Here is a 24,149-nt window from a genome sequence, read left to right on the forward strand (position 1 = left end):
TACAGATCACTGCGACAAATGCATAGCCAATGACACGTACTAGAGGTAATGTTATTTTCAATAGACATGTTTACAAGACTATCTCAAGCACCCTGCACACGTGTGTTTACACTTGAAGGTCAACGTCGAGAATAGGTAATATGGGGGGAAAAGAGCACTCATAGTAAAAAGCAACGACAGCAAAAACCCAACAAGGTCTGTCGAATTTGCGTCCAGCTTTGAGTGGGACTTTATAGCCGCTCAAACCCTCGCATACTCTTATGAGTCAACACGAGCCGGCAGAAGCAGGTGCAGTCGCTGCCAAAGTATGACATTTACAGACCGTAATCTGCGCTCAAAAAATAAAGATTATCTTAGAGAGAGAGAGATACTGGGGGGGGGGGGGGTAAAATTATAAACTTGAAGCTTCATATACGTATATGGCATTTAGCCAGTTTTGAGAAACTTCGACCTCCGTTCTGAAGTGTTGTCTTGGCAACCGGTCCATGTATTTTGGATATAGTTTTGAGACAGTGTGCTTGTTTCTTGACTCAGCGGTCGTTTACCTAGGAAAGCCTGTAACGTTTCTGCTGAGGTGATTTTGATAAAAATCCCTAAGCGCTGATTTCATACCCTATGCAGCATGAAGAAATGTACATTTTCGCGTTGATTGAGTCAGCCGCGGTAATTTGACAATCCTCTAACTTTTATTTCATTATTTACACGTGACTAAAGTTTTTAGTATTGAACAGCTTCTAATCGGCGTGCATCAATGCATGTACATTTCCTCTACACATAAGATCGCTTTATATAGCAAAATATCTTATTTTTTTCAAAGTTGGAGAATCTTTCTTATTCAAGTTGAATGACATTGGTATTTTTATGGACTTGAGTAAGGCGTTTGATGACATAAATAATTAGATTTCATTGTACAAAATGGAAACATACGGTATTTGACGCCAAGCTCGACACTGGTTTAAAGATTATCTACAAAACAGAAAGCAATACATGTATACATTTTATCAGTAAACTGATTTTTACGGTGTCCAAGAAGGATCGATTCTATGGACCCCTATTGCTTTTGATGACTTTGAATGACTTATTATATTCATTGAAGTGGGTCAATTTTACTTTTCACCGATGATCTTTTACAAGCATTTTTTTCTCATAAAAAATTGTATACACTGAATACAAATAATTTAGAATTATTTAAAGTTACAATATGGTTTAAAGGGTGTGTACAGTTCTAGTCGAGGTGAAGATTTAGCTTTTAACGTTTTGCGAGATATTCAGAAACCACTCTATGAGATGTCAAAGAGCATGCAGTTCTAAGGGGTATCAAAAGTTTATTCGATGAAAATTGGTTTTGAAATGGCTGAGATATCCAAAAACAAGGTGAAACAAAGAGATCCTAATAAAGTTGTGGCATGTCGCCTTTTATTATTAGCACTTTTTTGATATCTCAGCCATTTGAAAACCAATTTTCATCAAATAAACGTTGAATCCTTCTTAAAATTACATGCTCTTTCATATTTCATAAGAGGCTTTTCATTATCTCACTTAGGAATGTTCAAAACATGAATCCCTACCTCAACCAGTACTGTACAGTCCCTTTAAGGGTAGAAACCTGTCACTTAAAATCGACAAATCTAATCACACCCTCTTTTAATTCACACATTATCCAATCACTAGTATACTGTTATTCATATAGATAGACCACACTTATAACTAAAATTTGGTGTTCATAATGTTTAGGAGTAATTATTTATTCTTACTCAATATGGTCCGATCATGTCACAGGGTGCACTTATATTGGGATCCCCTAGAAGGGTATATACCATAAAAACATACTGCATGTTCCTTGCAATCCTTACGATGCATTCGTATACTGCTTCATATCACCAACAGTAATATTTCATAGGGAAATTGTGGTACTTGAAATAGTACAATTAATTTGATATCATGATTACAAAAAAAAGTAATGTAAGACTCATCACTGATTCTCATTACTTTATAACATACACTAACTGCTTGTTTCATGATGTAAAAACTCTCAGATAAACACAGATATACAAACATGGCACACCTAAATATTCATGTATACATTAAGAATGTAACCAACTCCCTGTAATGTTTAAACATACGTTTATATCAAACTCTAACATCCATTCATATTAACCCATCACGCAAATGTATATCATTTAGCAAATCCTACACGTATTACAAAAAGGAAAAAATCTGAGAGAAACCTTATAGCCCCTGCCGCATAGAACTCATTATATAGTGATCCTAGTGCTCCCTTTAATGCACTAAATTATCTTACAAAAAGTTCGTCTCTTCATAGATTGAAAATACAAAAATACAAATTCATAGGTATTTTTTGTGCAAATATAGTACAATATAATACATATATTTCATATATATTATATATATATATATATATATATATATATATATAATAGCTCCAAATTACATAAAACTGTAAGCATCCTTTATTTTCTCTCAACTTTTCCTAACTCAGGTGTCTCCTTTTATATCCGCTTGTATTTGTGTCTCTCTCTCCCCTTTTTTGGTGATGTTGTTCCTTCACTTAAAAAAACAAACAAACAAAAACACACACATAATAGAGGTCGTTATCTCAGTCAAGCAAACGGCGTATGTATGACGTTTTCTCCGTCTGTACCGTCATACACGATATATGCTCTTATACACATTCTTAATTATAGCTATATTCAATTCAAGTACACTCACTTACATTTGACGAAATTGTTACCGTTGATTTGTCATCGATTATCCTCTTATAAAAGTATGCTTATGGAGAAATATCAATAACACAAATTGAATTTGACATTGATTTTTTTTAAAACTTTTTATGACATGCACCTTTTCTGTAATTACAATAAGAAAAGATTGGAGCATTAAAATTCAATGACCATGAATTCTAAGGGGGGGGGGGATCATTGTCAGCGCTCCAGCATTTTTCTCGTTCAGAGATACCATAGAAAATACTTCCGGCCTAATCCTCAGAGATGTCTTTTGTCATTTGGCTTTGCAAATTGAATGCATTTAATATTAGGTATTGTCTGCGCGGGAATGAGTGAATCCGCCCATTAGCCGTGCTTCGATTCCAATTATTCAAACCAAACTCCCTCAGTGCGCCAAGCTAAACATAGACGAGGAGACCCTTTCTGTCCACGGAGTATACGCTTTTGTGAGCATATGGCAGAAATGCTACATAATCAATAGCAGGTAGATCTACATGGTTGGAAACGGATGGCATTGAGAAATGAGTGTGGAACCGTGGGCTGTAATCTTACTCCCACGTGAGCTTCGGTTGCAGGGATTTCGTCGGCTAAGTAAGATTGGCAGTAACGATACTCATTTATGACACAGGCAGTAAGGGCGAATTACTGACGATGATAATGCCTTCATAGCTGGTGGTTATTGGGGTTAATTGATCTCCCTTAAAAGGATTATACGATACACAGAATGACTAGGGGCGGTAACACGATAAATGCTACTCCATCTGCAGTTCAGATGATAAAAATTGATACTTTCTGACACTATTATGAAAAAAAAAATGGCGAACACACACACACACACACACACACATATATATATATATATATATATATATATATATATATATATATATTTATTTATTTATTCATCTATTTATTTATTCATTCATTTATCTGGGTACAATATACAAACAAGAGGAAAAACATGGAAAGAAACCTAAGTTTAACTATTTCTGATAAAACAAGTCAACTCAGTGATGTACGCAATTCGTTTCAAACTTCAATTAGCAAGACTCCAGCAACAGCAAGCTTCTTCATCATTTGGCGAGCCCTTTCTTTTTGAAGAAGGGTATTTTTTAACGCGATACATGTAAGCAAATGTCGAAGCATTTTATTTACTTATATAATATCTATTTTATGTTGGGCCAAAATCTCATTTTAGTCATCAAGTACCTTCACATCTTGCGTAGATAGCCATTATATGTTGTCAATTCAAAATATGCAACCGTGTGAATTATTTTTTCTGCGTGTCAAATGGCTCCCTCTGCTACCGTTACGTTCGTAAGAATGTACGTCAAACTGCCATGCTTATAGTAGGTAATACAGCCAATAGCTCAATAGGAAGCCGTTGAACATGCCTATAACGCCCGCTACGCATGAATGGTTCTATTCTTTGTCATTACGTTTTCATTCTTCCTTTGTGAGGAATTTTAGCACTAGTGATCAAACCGTCTGACCAAATACAGGAGACAAAGGTGGCCTCATTGAACAAATATTGAGACAACACTTCTTACCTGACAAAACCTCCATGTAGAGACACGTAGAAACCCTTTTCAAGAGCATAGGGTTTTTATGATCAGGCATACGTTTATGTCACGAGAGAAATTACATAGGTATATCTATGTCAATGTATGACATTCAGACAAAATATCTGTGTTTTCTGTCTTTATGAGTTATTCATGTTGTAAATCTGAAGATTGTTTTTTTTTAATGGTACAGCTGGAGTTAATTGCCGCCGGGGAGGTAAAATTATTGAACATGTATATATATATATATATATATATATATATATATATATATATACATACATTATACATATGTATACACACACACACACACACACACACATATATATATATATATATATATATATATATATATATATATATATGTATATATACATGCGTACATCACATTGCGTGACTACATGCACTTACTTTCGTCATGCGAAAAATATATTACACACACACACACATATATATATATATGTGTGTGTGTGTGTGTGTAATATATTTTTCGCATGACGAAAGTAATTGCATGTAGTCACGCAATGTGATGTACGCATGTATATATATATATATATATATATATATATATATATATATGTGTGTGTGTGTGTGTGTGTGTGTGTGTGTGTGTGTATGCATATATATATGGTACATTTAGTACGCCCAGGGTAATAAACAGTTATATGCACCTGTGGATGCGATTAGAAATGGGTGTGTAGACACATCATGCTGGTAAATGCGGGTTTACGTGTTGTTTGCTTTTCAAGTCTCTTTACACAAATCAAAGTTCAACTTAATCATACGTGGGCCTGTCCTTACGTGTGTGTTATATCTACGTTTTAAAATCTCAGTCTTGTTTTCACTTCTTTCTCCGCTTTAGTTGTCTATCAAAACGTCTATGTATTTTTAGATGTTTTTCACTTTTCATCAATCCTTTTACGAAAGTTCTCTTTCCCCATTTTCTTCACTTCTTCATTCAGTTTCATCAATTTTCAATTCAATTTTGTCAATACTGCGTTCACATCCTATGTTTAATTTCGTCAAATTTTCATTCATATCCGTATTTTGTCATTCAAATTTTAATAGCAAGCATTCAAGTTCATCAATTGTCACTGAAATTCGTCGCTGTTTAGCTCTATCGTACTCAGCTACTGAGACCGAAAGAATTTGAATCAGAGTTGACGAAAACCGGTGCCAAAGCACGAAGTTGAAACACAGCTTTCATATGATCAACAGAACACGAAATTGAAACGATCATACGCACATTCCAGAGTGCTCGGGAAAAAGTTGAAAACTCATTTTTCATTTTGAATGGAATGACGACGAAAAAAGGCTGGAAATCCTATATTGTGTCATTTACTTATTCGTTATGGCTTAATATTTCAAAGCACTGTTCATTGCCCGTACTGTTGAAATCCCTTTTGTTCTATCATAATTATTGATATATCTGCAAATTGTAGGACGCAATCACAGTGATAATTCTGTCTCTCGAATCCACGAGCTACACCCTCCGTTGCCAAAAACAAAAATAAAAAACGAAACAGGAAAAAGAAAGCGATACTTCGAGACAATTTTGATGAAGTCAAGACATAAAGTTAGGCAAAAAATAACATAATAAATTATCTACGCAAAGGATATAATAGTCGCAATGTGTATATAACGTTCGTCTGTTACTTAGCGACACGCGACAACTTCCTCTAGTATCATCCTTTTCCGAAATTCTCGTCGAGAAGCGACGATAAAATAAGAAACACGTGCTATATTTAGGGTCTGGATGCTCCTTGGTAGCCCTGTCGGGCGTCGGCAAAGCGTGGAATTGTAAATTGTGATCAAAGGGATGATTATGCATGCACCAAGGCGGAATGCTACTCGCAAATTCGATTTCCATTTACGGTAAAACAAGAGCCTGGTGTCGCAAGACGCGAGAACCTGGGGGGGGGGGGGGGAGGGGAGGAAGGGAGGGGGCCCCCAGTGGGTTTGCGGGACCCTCTTTCTAACCGGCCTTCAGATTGTGAATAAGGAACCGTCCACGCCGAAGTGCCTACCTTCGAGGGTTTGCCTGTGTTTGTTCGCCGAAACCATTCAGCACTTCTCTACGGTGTTTGCTTTGTAATGGAGAGTCTGTGGTGATACGTGATAGGTAGTCAACTTCTTTCTTCCCGCACCTCGGCAAGATGCGAGATTCAAAATCGAAAAGAAAAAGGATCAAATCCTGGAATATTGCCATATCAAAGCAAACAAAATCTTCACGAAACCGAACTGATTTTGAGGAGCTCGCATTTGCCCACTTTAATAAATTATACAGGACGACGACCATACATACACAAAAAGTAGCATTCCATGCTGGGCCATTTGACACCTCCATCATGACATAGCTGCAGTAACCCGGGAAGACATGTGCTATGTACGGTGGGGGTGATAATGACGTGATAGGGTATGTACAATACCAATCAGTTTGTTGATCACGCACGCGTGAAATTGGCGCACTGGCAATATAACAAGGATTGTCAACGTCTCTTACGGTGCGACGGCGTTGCATATTACACTGCGACACACGGACAAAATTGGCGCCGTTCCGCAAGCGTCGGCTCCATCACACTTCCGTTGTATGATTGATACTCTTGTTCTTTCCGGGTGTCCATCAGAAAAAGAAAAGATGAAGAATTACGGTCAATGACCCCAGGTCAGTAGGTACCTAACTTGGATTTCCGAATTCTGTCTACCTCCGCGGCAAAGACGTTCCCACAATGAATAGGAATAGGCCTATGTACCCATGTGAAAAAAAAAAGAAAATCAAAAGTACATTGTATATCCATGCATTTCATTAAAAAAAAACCAAAAGCATATAGACAAACAGTTCAAGTACCAACAGAGGTTCCGGGAAGTCTTGATTTACATAGATTTACATAGATTGACAAACTTAGAGTTATTTTTCCTTCACAACCATTAAAACATTTGCTTCAACATCACGTTTTCTCTAAAGACGAATAGACGATTACTTCCATTTAGATGGAGACAGATGAACCCCGAACTCTTGGGAGCAGACTCCTCGAGAAACTGCTTCTTCTGAGACATTGGGAAGTTGTTGACATTTCACGCACACAACAATGTACCTGATCCCTCCCCCCACCCCCCCCCCACCCCCCCACCCCCCACCCGCTTTGGTCGATCAGCAATTCCCTTTCCCTCTCTCCACACACACACACTCACGCACACACACTAACATACACATTTTTTCTTTTTCGATGGTATTTCTTATTTTCATTCATACATTTACACACACACACACACACACACACACACACAGAAAATCGTTCCTCGGCACTTGTGTCAAATATGAAATGATGGTCATTTCACGCACAAAACAAAATAATTGCATTATACGCAAGTAAAGGCGGAATCAGGTGACCCAGGGGACGGATTTTGAGATGTGCATTGGCCGTGCCACGAAAGATGACTTCACGACATTTACATGGTCAGAATTGTAATTTTCCTCACTTGATTATCTGTATCTTTCTTTATAGCACGTTCATGCAAAGCAAAATATGTTTTCTCTGTGTTTAGATTGATTGCGCTGTACACTTTGGGAAGGGGGGGGGGGCGACTGGCAGGGAGAAACAGAGAGAGAGAGAGAGAGAGAGAGAGGGGGGGGGGGTAGAATACATGCATGGCCTTGTATAGCTAAAGTACTACGTTATCGACTGGCCTTAGCGAACCCGGCTAAATTTATCTCTTATCTCCGTATCAAGAGACGTCAACAAAGGACGCCAGACTACATTATGCATTCCAGGCAATCTTGCCATCAAAGCCAGCTTGACATTTAAAATAGAGAGAGAAAATGGAAAGAATATAATGTTTTGAATAAAAGGACGTTACAGAAACAAGAAAACATTTATGTTCTGAAAGTTAACAGAGAGCTGAGAGAAAGTAGTCCGAGGAGATTAAAACAAATATCAATGAGTCGGTCCAAAACACGATCATTTATTACCTTCTCTCTGTCGGAAAATTCAACCCAGCAGGAATTATTTGGGTACCCTATAACTGGCTGTCTCGGCCATGCGGCTGCAATAAGACTTACATCCACTTATTATGTTGTATATATGTCACGGATGTTGTGTTCCACGGAAAAGCAATTTATATCTACATCAAAAGTCATGACAAAACAAAAAACCTAACAAAATATTTTTGACTTTGTGTAGTGCAAAGTGACTATGGCGAATGAAGGGTTAGATTAGGGTTTGATTGAAAGGTAGCATCATAAATACTGGTATATGAGTGAAGTTTCATTTGGCTAGAGTAAACAATGTAACGAAAAAAGAGTGAGATTAAGATTTGTTTCCTAGTGTACGTTAACCCTTTTCCCACCCTTCCCCATCGCCCATTCTATAATCCAACATGCCCTTCTCCTTCTTTTCACCTTTCTTCCACTCTCTAATCCCCGGCCTTCTCCACTACCTTAATATTATCAACCACTCCAACATCCTTCTTCATCTTTCTCCTCCTAGTAACCGCTTCATCAAAACTCTCCAGCCAATTCTCATCCTTCTCCAGCCCTCCTTCATTTTGTTCAGCTCTTCCTCACTCTCTCATCCCTCTCCATGTACCCTTCTCCCATTCTGTCAGTCTCCTCATCATCATCATCCACCATACCTTCATCCTTATTCAGCCTTCTCGAATCTTTCATTCTTACCCTCATGAGCTTCATCCCCATTTTTTCCACACTCCCTCCTCATTTTCCACTCCTCCCGGCCCCACTCGTTCAATAGTTTCCACCCTTCCCCACCCCCTCGTCGTTTTTCACTCCTCCGCCACTCCCTTGTCCTTCACAACCCTATCCATCAATCCTTCATCCTTCCTTATCTGTCCCTCACTGCCTCCTCTTTCCTTTTGGCCTTCCAACACTCCCTTATCCTTCTCCACCCCCTCCCGTCACTTCGTCTTCCTTAGCAACCCCTCAGGCGCACCCACGTCCTTCTGCAACCCATTCCCCAAGTCCTTCACCCTCCTCCGCCCCTGCTCTCTTTCTCTCTTCTACAACTTCACAAACTTGCTCCTTTTTTGGCAAAACCACTTCGAGCTTAATCTCAGAGCTCGGGGTACTCGCTCTCTTCCAACCTACGACAGTAATCGGAAACCACAGCGCTAGTTCCCAAGAAACTGCAGCGCGTAATCAAGAAGGTGCAGTACTAGTGCTCGGAACTTCGCTTCGTCACGAACGCGGGTGTGCCAAACTCGTCATCCAACCTACTCGGCCACTCTTGGCTTCTTCCTCGGATCTCGTTTCGCTCGCTCATCTTAATAAAGAAAAACACTTAACCTCACCAGAACTTCAGTTTTCAAAGCCGAAGCAGAGTTCTAGTATTTTTTCCCTCATCAACCATGATGATGTGAGAGCAAATATTTCACATATCATTGACACATTATGGTGATCAAGCAATCCAAAATCTGCTCCGTTTTGGAAACAAGTTAAATTTCTTCCGTGAGTGTAATTTCATGGAATGATTGTCACTTTTCATTGGTGAGACTACACCGATCTTTGATACCATTCAGCACGAGTAGTACTAGTACGTGGATCAATAACAAAATCTCGCATCTAATATACAAATCACATGCAGGACTCGATATTATAAAATTCAATCAAACAAAGGCTAGAGCTAGAGCCTGTAATACACAAAAAAAAAAATGCACCCAGGGTCAATCCCCCAATCCCCTTTTAACGAAATGGCCTGAAGAGGATCAACGAGTTTTTAAGGGAATCTATTCGCGCAAGATCGAATTTGAGCGCATAAAATCTGAGATATTATGGAGTCAATGCAAACGATTCGAATTATGCCTCGGAGCAACATGGATCTGATGTTTATGGGAAGACTCAACGTGCTACCGTTAAGTGGCATGCGGGCACGGCACGAAACTCGGGCTATTTGTGCTGTGCATGTACGCTCGCAGGGGACGCACGAGTACCTGGCACAACAAGGCTGTGTTTGGACTATTGACGCCGCGCGACTGAACCCACACTGCTATGCATTAATAATCACCATTGTGGGTTGTTGTTGTTTTTGTTGTTGTTTCGTCTCACTGCCTGAGGGTCCAACCAAACTCATTCATGCATACTTGAGAGAACGTGAGCGCCACTTCGGAGAGATGGCAATATCATAGACGGTTCACATTCAGACATATATCATTATGCAAGAAAAAACTTACCCCCCCCCCCCCAAAAAAAAAGGGAGAAATATATCTACGAACATAATGTAATCCGTTGATACGGTGGAACAATAATAAGTAATTTCCATTCCTCTATAAGAAATGCATGCTTTTCTATGTGATATCATGTTAGATGAAATAAACTATTACTTTGATAGCTGCAATATTTATGTATATTGTATGAAAACGAAAATAACAATAAAAATGAATGAACTCAACTGAATCAAGTGCTTTTTGGAAGGAAAGGGAAAATTTATGATTGGTTGAATGCGACACGGTCATTTCCGATGATAACTAATAATGTGTGAAAAAGATAATTACGAAGATGTTGGACTTTATCAAGAGAGCTATGGTTTGTTCATTTCATGGCCAACTCGAGATGTGACAGGGATTACACTTCACTCGTCAGACTGTGAGATAAAGAAGAACCATTTCTCCTGCACATTTAACCAACTTTTTTCATTTTAATGTTTCAGCGTTCATGGCAATAAATTCATAAATATTACTGTGATTCAAACTTTAAATCGTAGTTGAATCCTTGTACCGGCTCAAAAATATATGGTATGATTTCATCACATTTTTTTTTTTTTTTTTTTTTTTTAGGGGGGGGGTACTTCTCTTTCCTTTCTTCGAAACAAAAGGTCGCGACGTAGTTATGTGAGTGAGCCCATTTAACCAGAAAAACAGAAACAACAAAAATGAAAGAGACAATTAAAAAAAGACGAAGAAAGGCAGACGTGAAAATTCCGCGGAATGCATGGCCAATGAATGTAGACGTGCGCCAGCGAACCAGTAACGCCATTAGCCATGATGAAATAAGGGACGTAGGAGTATAGTGGCGAGGCAAAAGGATGTCTCCACGAATTGAATTGTCTGTCAAACCGGCGCATCGCTTCCCGCCACCATACCTACAGCCCCACCTGTGTTAGTCTACACATGAGTTCGTGCACGATATCCAATGCCGGATATTTCACTATTTATAGATCACTTCTTCCACTTTGTCTGAAGCGATGGCATTTTATGTTTGACATTCTCCAGGATGTTCGCCCCTTCTCGCTCATTCACAATTCATAAACGGGGCAAACATACATCAAATAAGTTCGTTACATGTCGCAGTACGTCACATATCACACACTATTATGAATGCCGTATATAAGGTCAGATTCTCTCGGTGGCGGAAAAGTACTGCGCTCATGCGATGGCGCTGTTGGATTCAAATGCGTGTACATTTTACCTCGTGTGGAAAAAAAATCAATGTCTCCTGATGACAGATAATGTAGAGACATGTTTAGGTACTGAGGATGTCGCATTCATAAAATTATTTATCGACACACACATCATGATTATGAAGTAAAAAAAACTCAAGATAAGCTTTTACCATCAGGATATTAGGTTTGGATGGGTTCTTTAATGAACTACCACTTATACAAGTGGAGAACAACTACACCAACTCAAAAGTGCGAGTTTAAATTCATAAATATGCCATCGTTTTTGGGTGATTGCCATGGCAAAGTAACTTTTGGAAAATGTGTGATCAGGTCGAACAAAAAGCCTACATTACCTATAGAATGCACGAAATAAATGGCAACATTGATTTGTTACTTTGATTGCGAGGATTAGTGAACAAGCTTTTAACAAGCATAAGTATAGGGTATATAGAAGTATATACCCATAATGTCAACTGTATGTGTGGTTATGTGACTGAGTGCTGTTAAAAACTTTGCATCAATAACGTTTATAGTCCACACTACTTGATTTTCCAGAACCTGATGTTTACCTTAAACTCGCCGATCGCGCTCCGTGCAATATGGCGCGTGGAAAAAAAAAGGCAAAACGTGCAAGCCGCAGTCAGCCTGTGCTAAGACTCGCTGTGTGCTCATGACATGATAATGACTGTGAAGTCTGGATTGACGGGGACACTCTAGCGGTCACTCGAGCCCACTGCCCGAAGCTGAAAATGAAATACGAATTCCCGAAGTCGTCATCAAGTACGACACCCACCACTGCCTGTCAACATCCCTCTCAACGCTAAAGGGAATCAACGGACGTCACGCAAGGCTTTAATAGACAGCTTAGTCTTCTCTGAGTTAAGAAAAATTGAACAGATTTCTAGGCATAGAAAGCGTTTAATCTTAAAGCCATATTTTAACTTTAATAATAATGCCTCACTGCTTTCTGAAGCAGTAGTGGTGCCATGTTATACCTGTGCATGATAAATCATACGTTGAGTGAAATGATGTTATTCCATAAGCCAATCACTAAAATCTTGCTGCATGATGTTATGATAAAAACAACTTATGAAAAATGAATTTCTTTTAGAGGCTTTGCAATTTACATGCTCTCCTTTTGTGAACGTGACGTTTTTCTTTCTCACCAATGATCTAAATTTTATAGTCACATTGTGGCAGCATCACACTAATTTTGAATGCCCAACAGTCTTAACAAATATACAATGTATAAGCATAATATATGTATAGCTTATGACATTATGATGATATGTATACAGGGTAACCTGCAGTATGAACACAATCACAGGGGACCCTGTCATTATTGCGCCAAACTCGCAAGGTAGCCCTTTATACGTTTAGGTCAAGAGGGGCAAAATTAGTTGAAAATTATTTTTTCTAAGGGTGAACGGGCGGGGGAGGGGGTGGGGCATGATTCGAATTAAAAACTTATACGAGCCGAAAGTTTTAATCACTTTACCACGATGAAGATTATGTTAGAATTCCTATAGTCAAGAAAATTAATACACTATACTCACAAAATGAAAATACACTAAGAATGATAAAATGTTCCTGTATTCTTTGTAAACTTGTGACTTCGTCGTTTCCTCCAAGAAAATCATACTAAATATTTAATCATGTAAATGCTGCACAACGGGCAAAATCTAATTTTATGGTACGTTAACGCTATAAATACGAGTCATCATTCTGTTGCCTATACAGTGGACCCAGCTTAGGTCCAAGCCACCCTCACCCCTGGGAGGCCTGGCCAAATGAAGTCGCCAATACCCCCAAGAGAAGCGAGAATCACCAGTCACACTGACCAAGGCTACTGACACCATTCCACGGCTGCTCAATGTTAAGTTTTCCCTGACATTTTGCCTGACAGAGAATCGAGGGGCCCCCTAACGTACAATTAGATGCACAAGGCGGATCCAAGATCACTTGTATGATATATGGGAACGTTTCTTTCTACTAACAGCATTTCTAATAAACATATATACATTGATTCATGCATAATATCAGTGACAATTCTCACATATTTGATGTTGTTAAATACAGACCAACAAAAACTGAATGCGCAATAATTTCCAGAAGGCGGTTTAAACTCAATGACAGTCTACTTTTTCATGAACATAAAACGTGTCTTCATAGTCTAGCTTTCAACTCGTCTAGCTTTTTTAGCTCGTGAAAGTTTTTTTTTTTTTGTCTCGAGACAAACTGGGAGACCTGTTAGAACGTCAAATTGAATTAAAAATCATAAAAGTTAATAAACGGTTTCCCCATGAGTGGCCATTGAGTTTCCTAAAATACTTCGCAAATATGAGTCGCTGCGATTGCGGTTTTCCTCTGCACATATCCATCAATGCAAAAATGGCTCGGTAGCTTACAGTTTAATGCTATAAGGCCGATATAATTACATATCAACAAAGTTAACCAGAATCTAAATATATTTGTTCATATCTGAAAAAATTGTTGATAACATTTATTTTAGGCAAGTTTTGATCACGCGTTGTTTAATGATTTAATGATGTTTAAATATTTACTATTCTATTCAGTATGGCAAAACTCGTCAGGATCTGTCTGCGGTAGGTTTGTTTGTTTGTTTGTTTGTTTGTTTGTTTGTTTGTTTGTTTTTGAAACAAGTCGCTGATTGTCAACAATCAAACACTAGCAGGTAAGAAATAATGTGACATAAACATTTTTGGATCAGGGAAATTTATCTTCCTTGTACAGGATCCCAAATAAAGTAACCCATATGTATTAAGCCCAAAGAGGTTCTTTAGGGATAGAACCTCTTTGATTAAGCTTCATCAAGTCACACGCCAGTGATGATAACCTATACGCTTTCCACTCTATATATTTAGGCCACCAGCACTTACATTGTCTTTTCAAGTCTACAGCACAGGTTATGTATTATGTTTGATGTCAATCAAGCAACGCTCATGGCATCTGCAGTGGCTTTGCGATCATAAAAGAATTACGAGAATTATAACGAGGCACTAGACTTATGGTGTATATGTATACATACATGCATATATATATACATACATGTATATATACTCTATATATATTATATATATACATATTATATCTATAAATATATACATATATATATATATATATATATATATATATATATATATATATATAATACATGTAAAGATTTGGATTCTCCCCTGAATAATTATAGTGGACAGTTTAAACGTGTAGAGAATGACTCGATAGTCCATATCCAACCCTAAGAAATTTACCATTTTGACAGTGTGATCAATATTCTCAGTCTTCCACGATCATTGAATACATCCGCTTTAAATGCAAACATCAACACAGGAAAATTATTTGCATTCAAATCACTGGATCTAGGGTTAACGTGAGCTCAATAGACGAAGAAAAACAAAACATACATAGAAGCTGCTAATAACATGCATGGAGAATCTGACTTTCTCACTGAAATATCATTGTTCCGTGCAAGTCACAGTGCCAGTGAAATGCGCTTTTCGTCCTTAAATTGGCTTCATCATTAATTGGTATAACTTGAACATATTGAAAACCAGATTAGCAAAACATACAACAGCCTGAAATAAAAATCTAATAAAAGAACACTAAAAGTAGAGGTACATGAGTAGAATTGTTCAATCAGTTGAACCTTACTTGAAACAACATCTTGAACATTTCAGCGTTGTGTATGACTGTTTCAGGTACATGATTCATCTTCTTGAAGGAGCGACCGTTATATATAGGAACACGCTATAGTTGTAAATACAATGACGCGGACATTGGGGGTTTTTTTTGTCTTCTCTTTTTCTTTTTTATATCTTTCGACGTTTATATTTCCCCAATTCATAAATTGTCATTCCTTTCAATTGTAAATATCAAGTAAGAATCAATCTCATATCTGCGTCTGGGAATCTACACCCTACAAGCAATGCTTTTATGTAGATTCCTCATATTTCACATGTTTAATTGTCTTAAATACTGTATTTGACAATTCACCCATGCATTTTTTTATGTTTATGGTTTATTTGTTGAAATGTGGAATATGGAACAATAAAAACAAACAAAAATATACATTTAAAATCGTCAACGAATTTCGGCTGTCGTGAACATAACTATGGACCCTCCAGGAAGGACAATCTACTGTACGGTGTCGCACAGCAAATAAGGAACGCAAAAGGAAACAGTAAATTTGCGTCTTAAATGTTGTCCAGCGTCATAACACGTGAGAAATTGACTTCAAAGTCACATGACACATCTGACATGTTTATTGCAGTCTTTCAGGCTGACCGGAAGAACAACGTAACCTTACAAATTTACCCAAATATCCATCACAGACACACAGAACCATTGTCTTTTCCAAGACACACGCTCATATCCAGCAAGAAATGATTGGGGGTAGAGACTCAATTCATACTTGATCAAAATTGCAGGTAAAAGTGAAATTCAATATCGATCGTTCTTCATCGAAATTTTGTTATGAGATTTTAGCGTGATGCAAATTGCCAGCTATCTACGTATTATTTTCTTTGCTTTCTAGTGTTTGCAAACTAGGGTTATAAGCAAATGAAGCCAGTAAAAAACACCTAATATTTTCAATCATCATCATACTGATCGACTTTCGGCGTAACAATGCAGAATACTTTTGAAGCTCATGAATAAAAAAAAAAAAAAAAAAAAAAAAAAAAAAAAACATCGTACTGGTTTCAGTGAAAAGGGGGCTTGCTATTTTCGGATTTGATTCCAGTTATCCGCGTTCCTGATGGCCTAGAAACAAAATATATCAGAGGCAGGCGCATGTCTGTTTTCTGCTTGACTCCTTTGTACCTTACTAGACGCAATGGTGGCACGATGTTGATGTGGTGTTAGAGAACTGAGCGCCAGAGAGAGCGAAAGTGTTTACTGTAACCACAGAGAAACTCGGTGTAGCTTTTAAATCGACAAGAAAACAGAGCAGGCTTCCGCCGAATTGGCAGGCGATAAAAATGCGAGACCGACTTTGGGGCTACTCGCTGAATCCCCATCACCCCAGCTGAAAACATGCTCCAATCAAGTTGCATCTGATGCTGGTATTTCTCATTGGTTAACGACTTGGAATGCGTATCACACTTCGAATGGCAGACTAAAAACGGGGTGTGGTCGACGTAATGGTAAACTACTAGTTCTGTCCATAATACCAATACAAGTCAGATGCTATTATATCGAGATGATGATGGTGAGAAAATTTTACAATGTAGCTCCCTCAGGGATGAATTAATTTTCCCCGATGTCTGACCTGGGCCATTCTCCTCCAGGGTCGTCACTCCAAGGTCAGAGGAAGGGGAGGGGCTCTTCAGAGGAATAGTAAAGAAGTAGAGGTAAAAGGGGACTGTACCATTGTTTCCTGGTTTGTTCGTTCAAGGGCAACAAAGAGCCACGGAGCCAGCCCGCGCATACAGCTATTGAGCAACGCTTCTTTTAGTCACTGTGAAGTAACATATTTATGTGTGTAACAGGGGGCGCGGAACCTGCCGTAAAAAGAAAAGATCACAACAAAACCCATGACTTTCCGACGGAGATTATTTCCGTCAAAGCGGAGGGGGGGGGGGGGGGTAAGGAACCATTGACTCTTTTACTCAACCACGCACTATATACCCTACTACCCTATCCCTGCCTACTCTCGACCCCGGGCCCGCAGTCCCCCCCCCCCCCCCCTCCCCCCGCCCCCATAACTAAAAAAGAAAAAAAATCAAAACACACACACAAACACAAAACAAAATAAAAACCCACCACCAACAACAACAAATAGATAAACAACAATTTTCGCGGCCACTGTACAATAATGTGTAGGCCTACATAAACAGATTCCATGTAATGTAAAAGTACAGCACTATGCCATTGCCATCTACCTATATATGCATGCATTTGAATACACTTTTTTTTCAATATGGCGGTGTATTCATGTTTACAGATGGTAGGAAGAGTTATTTTGGATGTCTTCTACTCCCTTGAATCGACGTTCCTGACCTAATTATTTCACTTGCAAAAAGGGACGCAAATTGTACGAAGTCATAATGATTATAATGAAGTCAGGTGGTCTGATAGCTATTGATCGGTTGCCTGGAGCTCGATCACGGAGGTGATATCCTCGGCAGTAAATAAAATCGCTGTTGTCGAACGATTGAATGAAAGCTGCATATTTTGTTGTACACTCACTTGACATAGATCTATCAATAGCTATTTATCCCTATTGCACTAATGTGACAGTGAAAGATGCTGTAAGAAAAGACATCATATTATACACTTACACACGAGCTAAAAGTTCACATCGAAAAATATAGGTAATGCGCTGGATCAAGCAGCGCTTTCAATTACGAAAACATGAAAGGGAGGGTGATGTAAATATGTTGTTTAGTATATATGTGTTGCATCTTTGACGCAAGTTGTATTTCTGTAGAGAGATTTGGAAATTCGTTGATTTGGTCCTACCGTCAATAATACGCAAGCATTGATGGCGTGTTTTCTTCGATTGGCTTACGTACGAGCGTCCTGAAGGAGCTATACCGATTGCGGTTCTACGTGTAAACTCACGCACGGGCGCACATTATTTTTGTGTAACGGTTCAATGCATGCAGCGTACGATCAAGTGTGCATATCTTCCATTTATGAATACCTTACTAGGTGTATGTGTGTGTTTGTCTGTCTGTCTGTCTGTTCGTTTGTGCGTGCGTGTACTTTGTATTGTTATGATGATATATCGTAATGCCTGTACAGCGTAAGGCCTGTGCAAAGTTGTGTGAAACTTTATAAGATGAAAAACATATCATGGAGTAAGGTCATTCTGGACCCTTATTCCTGCAAACATTTGCTAAAACTGAGCACGTTATATCTTTTGTTTGGATAAACCGATTCTTACTTTTTAAGCTATATACATAAGTGTATACAAGCATGTATTGTGTATATACGTCTGTCATAAAGATACTAATATGATATGCGTCTTATTGTGTCCTTGTGTATATGTAAATGTGTGTATTCGTACCAATCTTTTAAGAAAGATAATATCTCATCGAAATTTTTCCACACTGCAGACATTCCTAAATAAACTGCATGCATGCCGACCTCTATTCAGACCATGAAGCGAACATAATAGGCATCAGCGCAAGAGCTCGCTATGTACGGTCCCGATGGCCACTCGAGCAGTTATAGTCATTTTTGTCCTCGCTTATTTCCACCAAAAATAGCAAGATGTAGAAGGAGATAAACATATAAATACGCAGAGGTATTAGGGGAAAATCCCACCAGAATAGCTTATCGAGGAAACATCTACTATCAATTAACTTATAAGGGATGGCCACACGGTGCGTCAAAAAGCATGAATATTTCATATCATATCAGATCATTCCTCCTTTCATGCAGAAAACGAATTCTTTTTCATCAGAAAACGTGATAGCTCCTTCATTTATGAGAAGTTTAAACCTTTTTATATATTTTCTTTAGGAATGTCTGAGTAAATATACTGTTATATCGATCCACTCTGCGTTATTACTCGGTCGGGTGTTTCTTTTTTAGTTTTCCTTTTCTGCCGTTGTCGTCAGCCTGTATACCTGTATTGCAATTTACTGTCGTTTTATTTTGTTTTACAAGTAATTCTCGCGAGGTATACTTAATGCATGATGAACCTCGCAGACGGGGTAATTCAACCCTCTTAATCCCCATTTCGTGATACCAAGGGGGCCACTGCATTCAATGACATAAAAGACACGACCTTAAAAAAAAAAGAAATGTGTGGCATTCCGCCTTGTTTACGTGTCCTTCACCATGAGGCAAGCCCTGGATACGTATAGTAATTGCATTAACGCGAGGCGGTTTGCTATGAAAGTTGAATATGGTCGTGACTATTTACGGCTCACACCATATTTTATACGCAAGCATAGGGTGGAATGGTATACAGCCACGTATACAGCCACCAGTCGGTCTCACTTAAGTGTATTGCCATAAAAACCAACAGCTTGTTACTCATCACGAAATCTTCGTGCTGTAGCACGTGTGGTTGAAAAGAAACAACAACAATAAACAAGCAACACAAAAACACCTGTATAGTTATTCTTCACCTTGAGAGCCTATGAAGCTATTCATTGTTTGCCAGGTATACCTTTATTTCTTACAGATTTATTAAGCGAGAGAGAGAGAGAGAGAGAGAGAGAGAGAGAGAAAGAGACTTTTGATGGTCAAACCGATGGACAAAACAAAATATTCTTCCATAATATGTTTAGCCAGCAGATGAGTTTGCGTCGTTGCATATCAATATACGACATGTGAAGTATACTCGTATACATATTGTATATCTTTAGATAACTGATGGCAAATATTAATGTATAATCATATTATAACATCATCCTTGATTTCCTTGCATGATATTGAACACCTACCTGTTACTTTATACCATCCTAGTGTGAAAACTCTTTCTATTTAAAGTAATGGGCATGAACATGTATTCTTGGATAGATATTCTAATGTTGCCCCATATTGTTTCTATTCTTGTGTGACAAACGATCGGTGATAACATCACGCTCATTACATCAACAACCCCCCCCCCCAAAAAAAAAAAAAAAAAAAAAAGATAATGATTTATGTAAATTCATGAATTTAACTGTAATCAATACTTACGTCATCATCAAGTTTGCGTATTACATCAAAGAGACACCGATAGACAAAGATGACACCACAGCTATGGTGTATGCATAACACACACGAGAATATAAATGTATGTAATAGTAAAGATAATCCTTCTATCAGAATAAAGAGTCCCATGAAACTCATTTCCTCCCTACGACCTCTCTTGTAGTGTTCGGCGACTGATAATTAAGTTCCATCACACTTACCTTCACTTTTCTTAAATAAAAACAAAGCTGAATAACAGGAAATAACATGGATAATAAAAACAATGATGGAGCTGTTGATATTTTATTATTGTTATTGTTATCATTATCTTTAAGCATAGCAAAAGAAAGCAAGATGTAAGAGCGTTACAGTGGCATATCATTACAAAACTGGAAAACTTATCACGTACCTTGTAATAGGAATTCATCGTGCCCTCTTATCCTCTTAACACTCCCTGTTACTCTGGGTCACCACCCCACGAGCTGCTATCATCAGGAGCCAATACGAGACACCACCAGCCGAGCTACCCCGCTGTCCCGCTCGCTTCCTTCCGTGGCGGTGTGACTTGGCGAGTCAGTACCACCTCTCGCCTGCATTTCAAATTATCATGCCCTTTGAGTAGTTCCAAAATCCACACTTTCATCCGGTTAGTTCTTTCTCATCTACCTTTGAGACCTTTTTTTCTCCACTGCCTGCCCTCGAAGTGATTCTACTCTCTGCCAAGGGCAGCGTACAAAGCGAAAGGCAGCACCGTTGCGGCAAGACTATGGTCGACAATGGAAGGAATGCTGTCTTAACGCATATTGACGGACGTGCGTCGTCTGCTGTCGCTGTGAGAAGTGAACGTCGTGCATTGAAATGGAAGTGCGCCCCTGGAGTTCACAAACAGTTAGCCGCTATCAACAACCTCAGTTACGCCGTATGGCCGCAATGGCGCACTGCTGTGGGGCTAATTAACCCATAGGTGGCTACGAAAGGATGATGATCCCGGCTTAAGCCAGAAGCTCCCGCCTGCGCTCACAAATCTGTCAGCATTTAGCAATCTATCTTGCTTATGATGTCATTGTGCCTAGCGATACCTTCAATGGCGCTTCTTTCTACTCGCTTTCATTGGCAGATTCTCGTCGTCTGCTAGACGATGGAAAGTTTTCTTAGCTTTATTTTCACTGTATCTTCTTTGAAACGACCCGCTCGCTGTTATTACTTTCCACCGAGCATCATTTCGCGGTGTTTTCACCTCGTTTAAACAGAGTTCATCATTACAATCACTAATGTATAACAGACTTTGACATGGCAACCACAGTCAGTGACAGTTAATAGTTGACCTTCAACAATAAGAGTACATTGCGAGCCTGCTCTGTAGTCAGCCAGTGGTGTTCATTACGGCATCATTCTTCCTCTCACTCGAAACTGCCTCTTTCACTGTCTTCTATTACTGCCACGGCTCTAACACACACGTGCAATGACGCCGCGTGAGATGCGACATTGTGTACTGATAGGGATCTTTAGATCGGCGACGCTAAAGACGACGCTATTAGGCTACATATTATGGTCTTTTGCGCAAGTGCGAGGCATCTAAATTCATAATGATAATAATAATAATAATAATAATAATAATAATAATAATAATAATAATAATAATAATAATAATAATAATGAATGAATAATAATAATGATAATAATAATAATAATAATAATAATAATAATAATAATAATAACTCTTTCTTATTGAGCGATTTTACAGGGACCTGATCAAAGCGCTGGTGAACACCACTGACGAGCTATTTCCATTGTTCAACCCGGGAGGCTGCGTCGTTTTAGCGTTCGTGTCGCAGATCTAAAGCTCACTAATGCTGTCGAGCGCACAATGATTGTGTCGCCTTAACTCCAGAATGTGCGTCCACGCGGTTTTCGGGTAGTATAAAGCCTAAAGTCATACACTATCATCCGTATCGGACTTCCTCTATATTAAAAATATTACAATCTACCAGTGCCACCTCTGCTGATTCTCTTCTGATATCTTTACATATCTTTTGCAATAGAGCTTCATCCACATGATGCGACTGAATAATGGAGCAAAACAGATTGAGTTAGACAAACAGGCAGACAGAAAACAGATACAAAGAGAATAGAAAGATAGACAGAGAGTAATTGTAGTAATAACGATTATAATAATGAACATAGCGAATAGTAATCTAACAAACTTTTAAGTGCTTTATTACTTCCGTCTTATACATCAGAAAAGAGTCAAGTTTTCAACGATACAATTCAATACAAAGAGAGAGAGAGAGAATGTGTTTCTGTATGTTTTCTCTTTTTGGATTGTGTGTGTGTTTGTGCGTGTGTGTGTTTGTTTGGAGAGAGAGAGAGAGAGAGTGTGTGTGTGTGTGTGTGTGCGTTATGAAAGACAGAGATGGCTTAAAATTGCAATATAGAAAGTTAACGCAGTCTACCAAAAGCACGCTCAAAAATTTGCCTACGTTGTTCTGTTATCAATGCTTTTCAATATGTTCATCTCAAATTTATCGTTAATCAGAATGAAACAGCTTCATAAAGATCCTCCTCATTCTAATTTTAGGCACATTAAAATGATTAAATGTTATATTTCTCCTGACTAATACAAAGTGAAAAATGTTGTACCACAATCCTCTAAAAAGATAAGCTACATATCATTTCCTATTACCTCTCGGCAGATGAGATATTGTGCGGGTGACTATCAATAAAAATAATGTATAGTCTTCATTCTTCAACTCTAAGTTACACATTAATTGCTCGATGACAGTAAAACATGAAGACAATCGGGCACGTTGTTGCTAGGCTACGTCTTCGCACAAGAAAACCAAAGCACAGCATAAGATTCGCGCGCGTTTCGACGCAAGAGACCCAGCCAGCCAATCACAAGACGATCTCTACCGCCAGTCTCCTCCCAACTCATTGAATCGGTCATCAGTCGAGCACAGTCTGGCTGCATATCTTTGCGGTTTTGTTTTTGTCTGCTTATATAAGAGATACATTAAGTGCATAATGTTCGAATATGTGCAGTAAATGATTGACGAGCTTGTAGAGCAGAGATAAAGCCAAAACATAGTTCTCGTATGTCTGCAGAACTGTCGTACGGAAACTTAAAAGTGCCAACCAGATGACGAGATAAGAAGACGAGAAGACAGGTTAAATACCGAGAAGCCGAGTTATTGCAACTCGGCAAGTCGACTTGTTTAGGTCAAGAAGACAAGAAGCCGATTTCTTGTAGCTCGGCAAGTCGACTTGTTTGGGACAAGAAGACATGATATCGAGTTGTTGAAACTCGGAATATCGACTTGCTTGGGACAAGAAGACATGATAACGAGTTGTTGAAACTCGGCAAGTCGACTTGCTTGGGACAAGAAGTCAAGATGACAAGTTGTTGAAACTCGGCAAGTCGACTCGTTTAGGACAAGAAGTCAAGATGACAAGTTGTTGAAACTCGGCAAGTCGACTTGTTTGGGACAAGAAGACATGATAACGAGTTGTTGAAACTCGGCAAGTCGACTTGTTTGGGACAAGAAGACAAGAAGCCGATTTCTTGTAGCTCGGCAAGTCGACTTGTTTGGGACAAGAAGACATGATATCGAGTTGTTGAAACTCGGAATATCGACTTGCTTGGGACAAGAAGACAAGATGACAAGTTATTGCAACTCGGCAAGTCGACTTGTTTAGGTCAAGAAGACAAGAAGCCGATTTCTTGTAGCTCAGCAAGTCGACTTGTTTGGGACAAGAAGACATGATATCGAGTTGTTGAAACTCGGCAAGTCGACTTG

The 24,149-nt window shown here is 38.7% G+C and overlaps 1 protein-coding gene across 1 annotated transcript in view; it reads right to left on the reverse strand.

Annotated features, from left to right (window-relative positions):
* Positions 1 to 21,115, reverse strand: part of LOC139733470 (synaptotagmin-17-like) — a 63,976-nt gene extending 42,861 nt beyond the window's left edge. Inside the window, exon 1 of the mRNA XM_071644286.1 lies at positions 20,762 to 21,115. Coding sequence (XP_071500387.1) covers positions 20,762 to 20,779 — 18 coding nt within the window. The 5' untranslated portion in view covers positions 20,780 to 21,115. The remainder of the gene's footprint in view (positions 1 to 20,761) is intronic.
* Between the last annotated feature and the right edge of the window lie 3,034 nt (positions 21,116 to 24,149).

Source organism: Diadema antillarum, unplaced genomic scaffold (genome assembly GCF_040938485.1).
Source record: "Diadema antillarum isolate AM-2024a unplaced genomic scaffold, OU_Dant_1.0 seq00000477_RagTag, whole genome shotgun sequence".
Lineage (NCBI taxonomy): Eukaryota > Metazoa > Echinodermata > Echinoidea > Diadematoida > Diadematidae > Diadema > Diadema antillarum.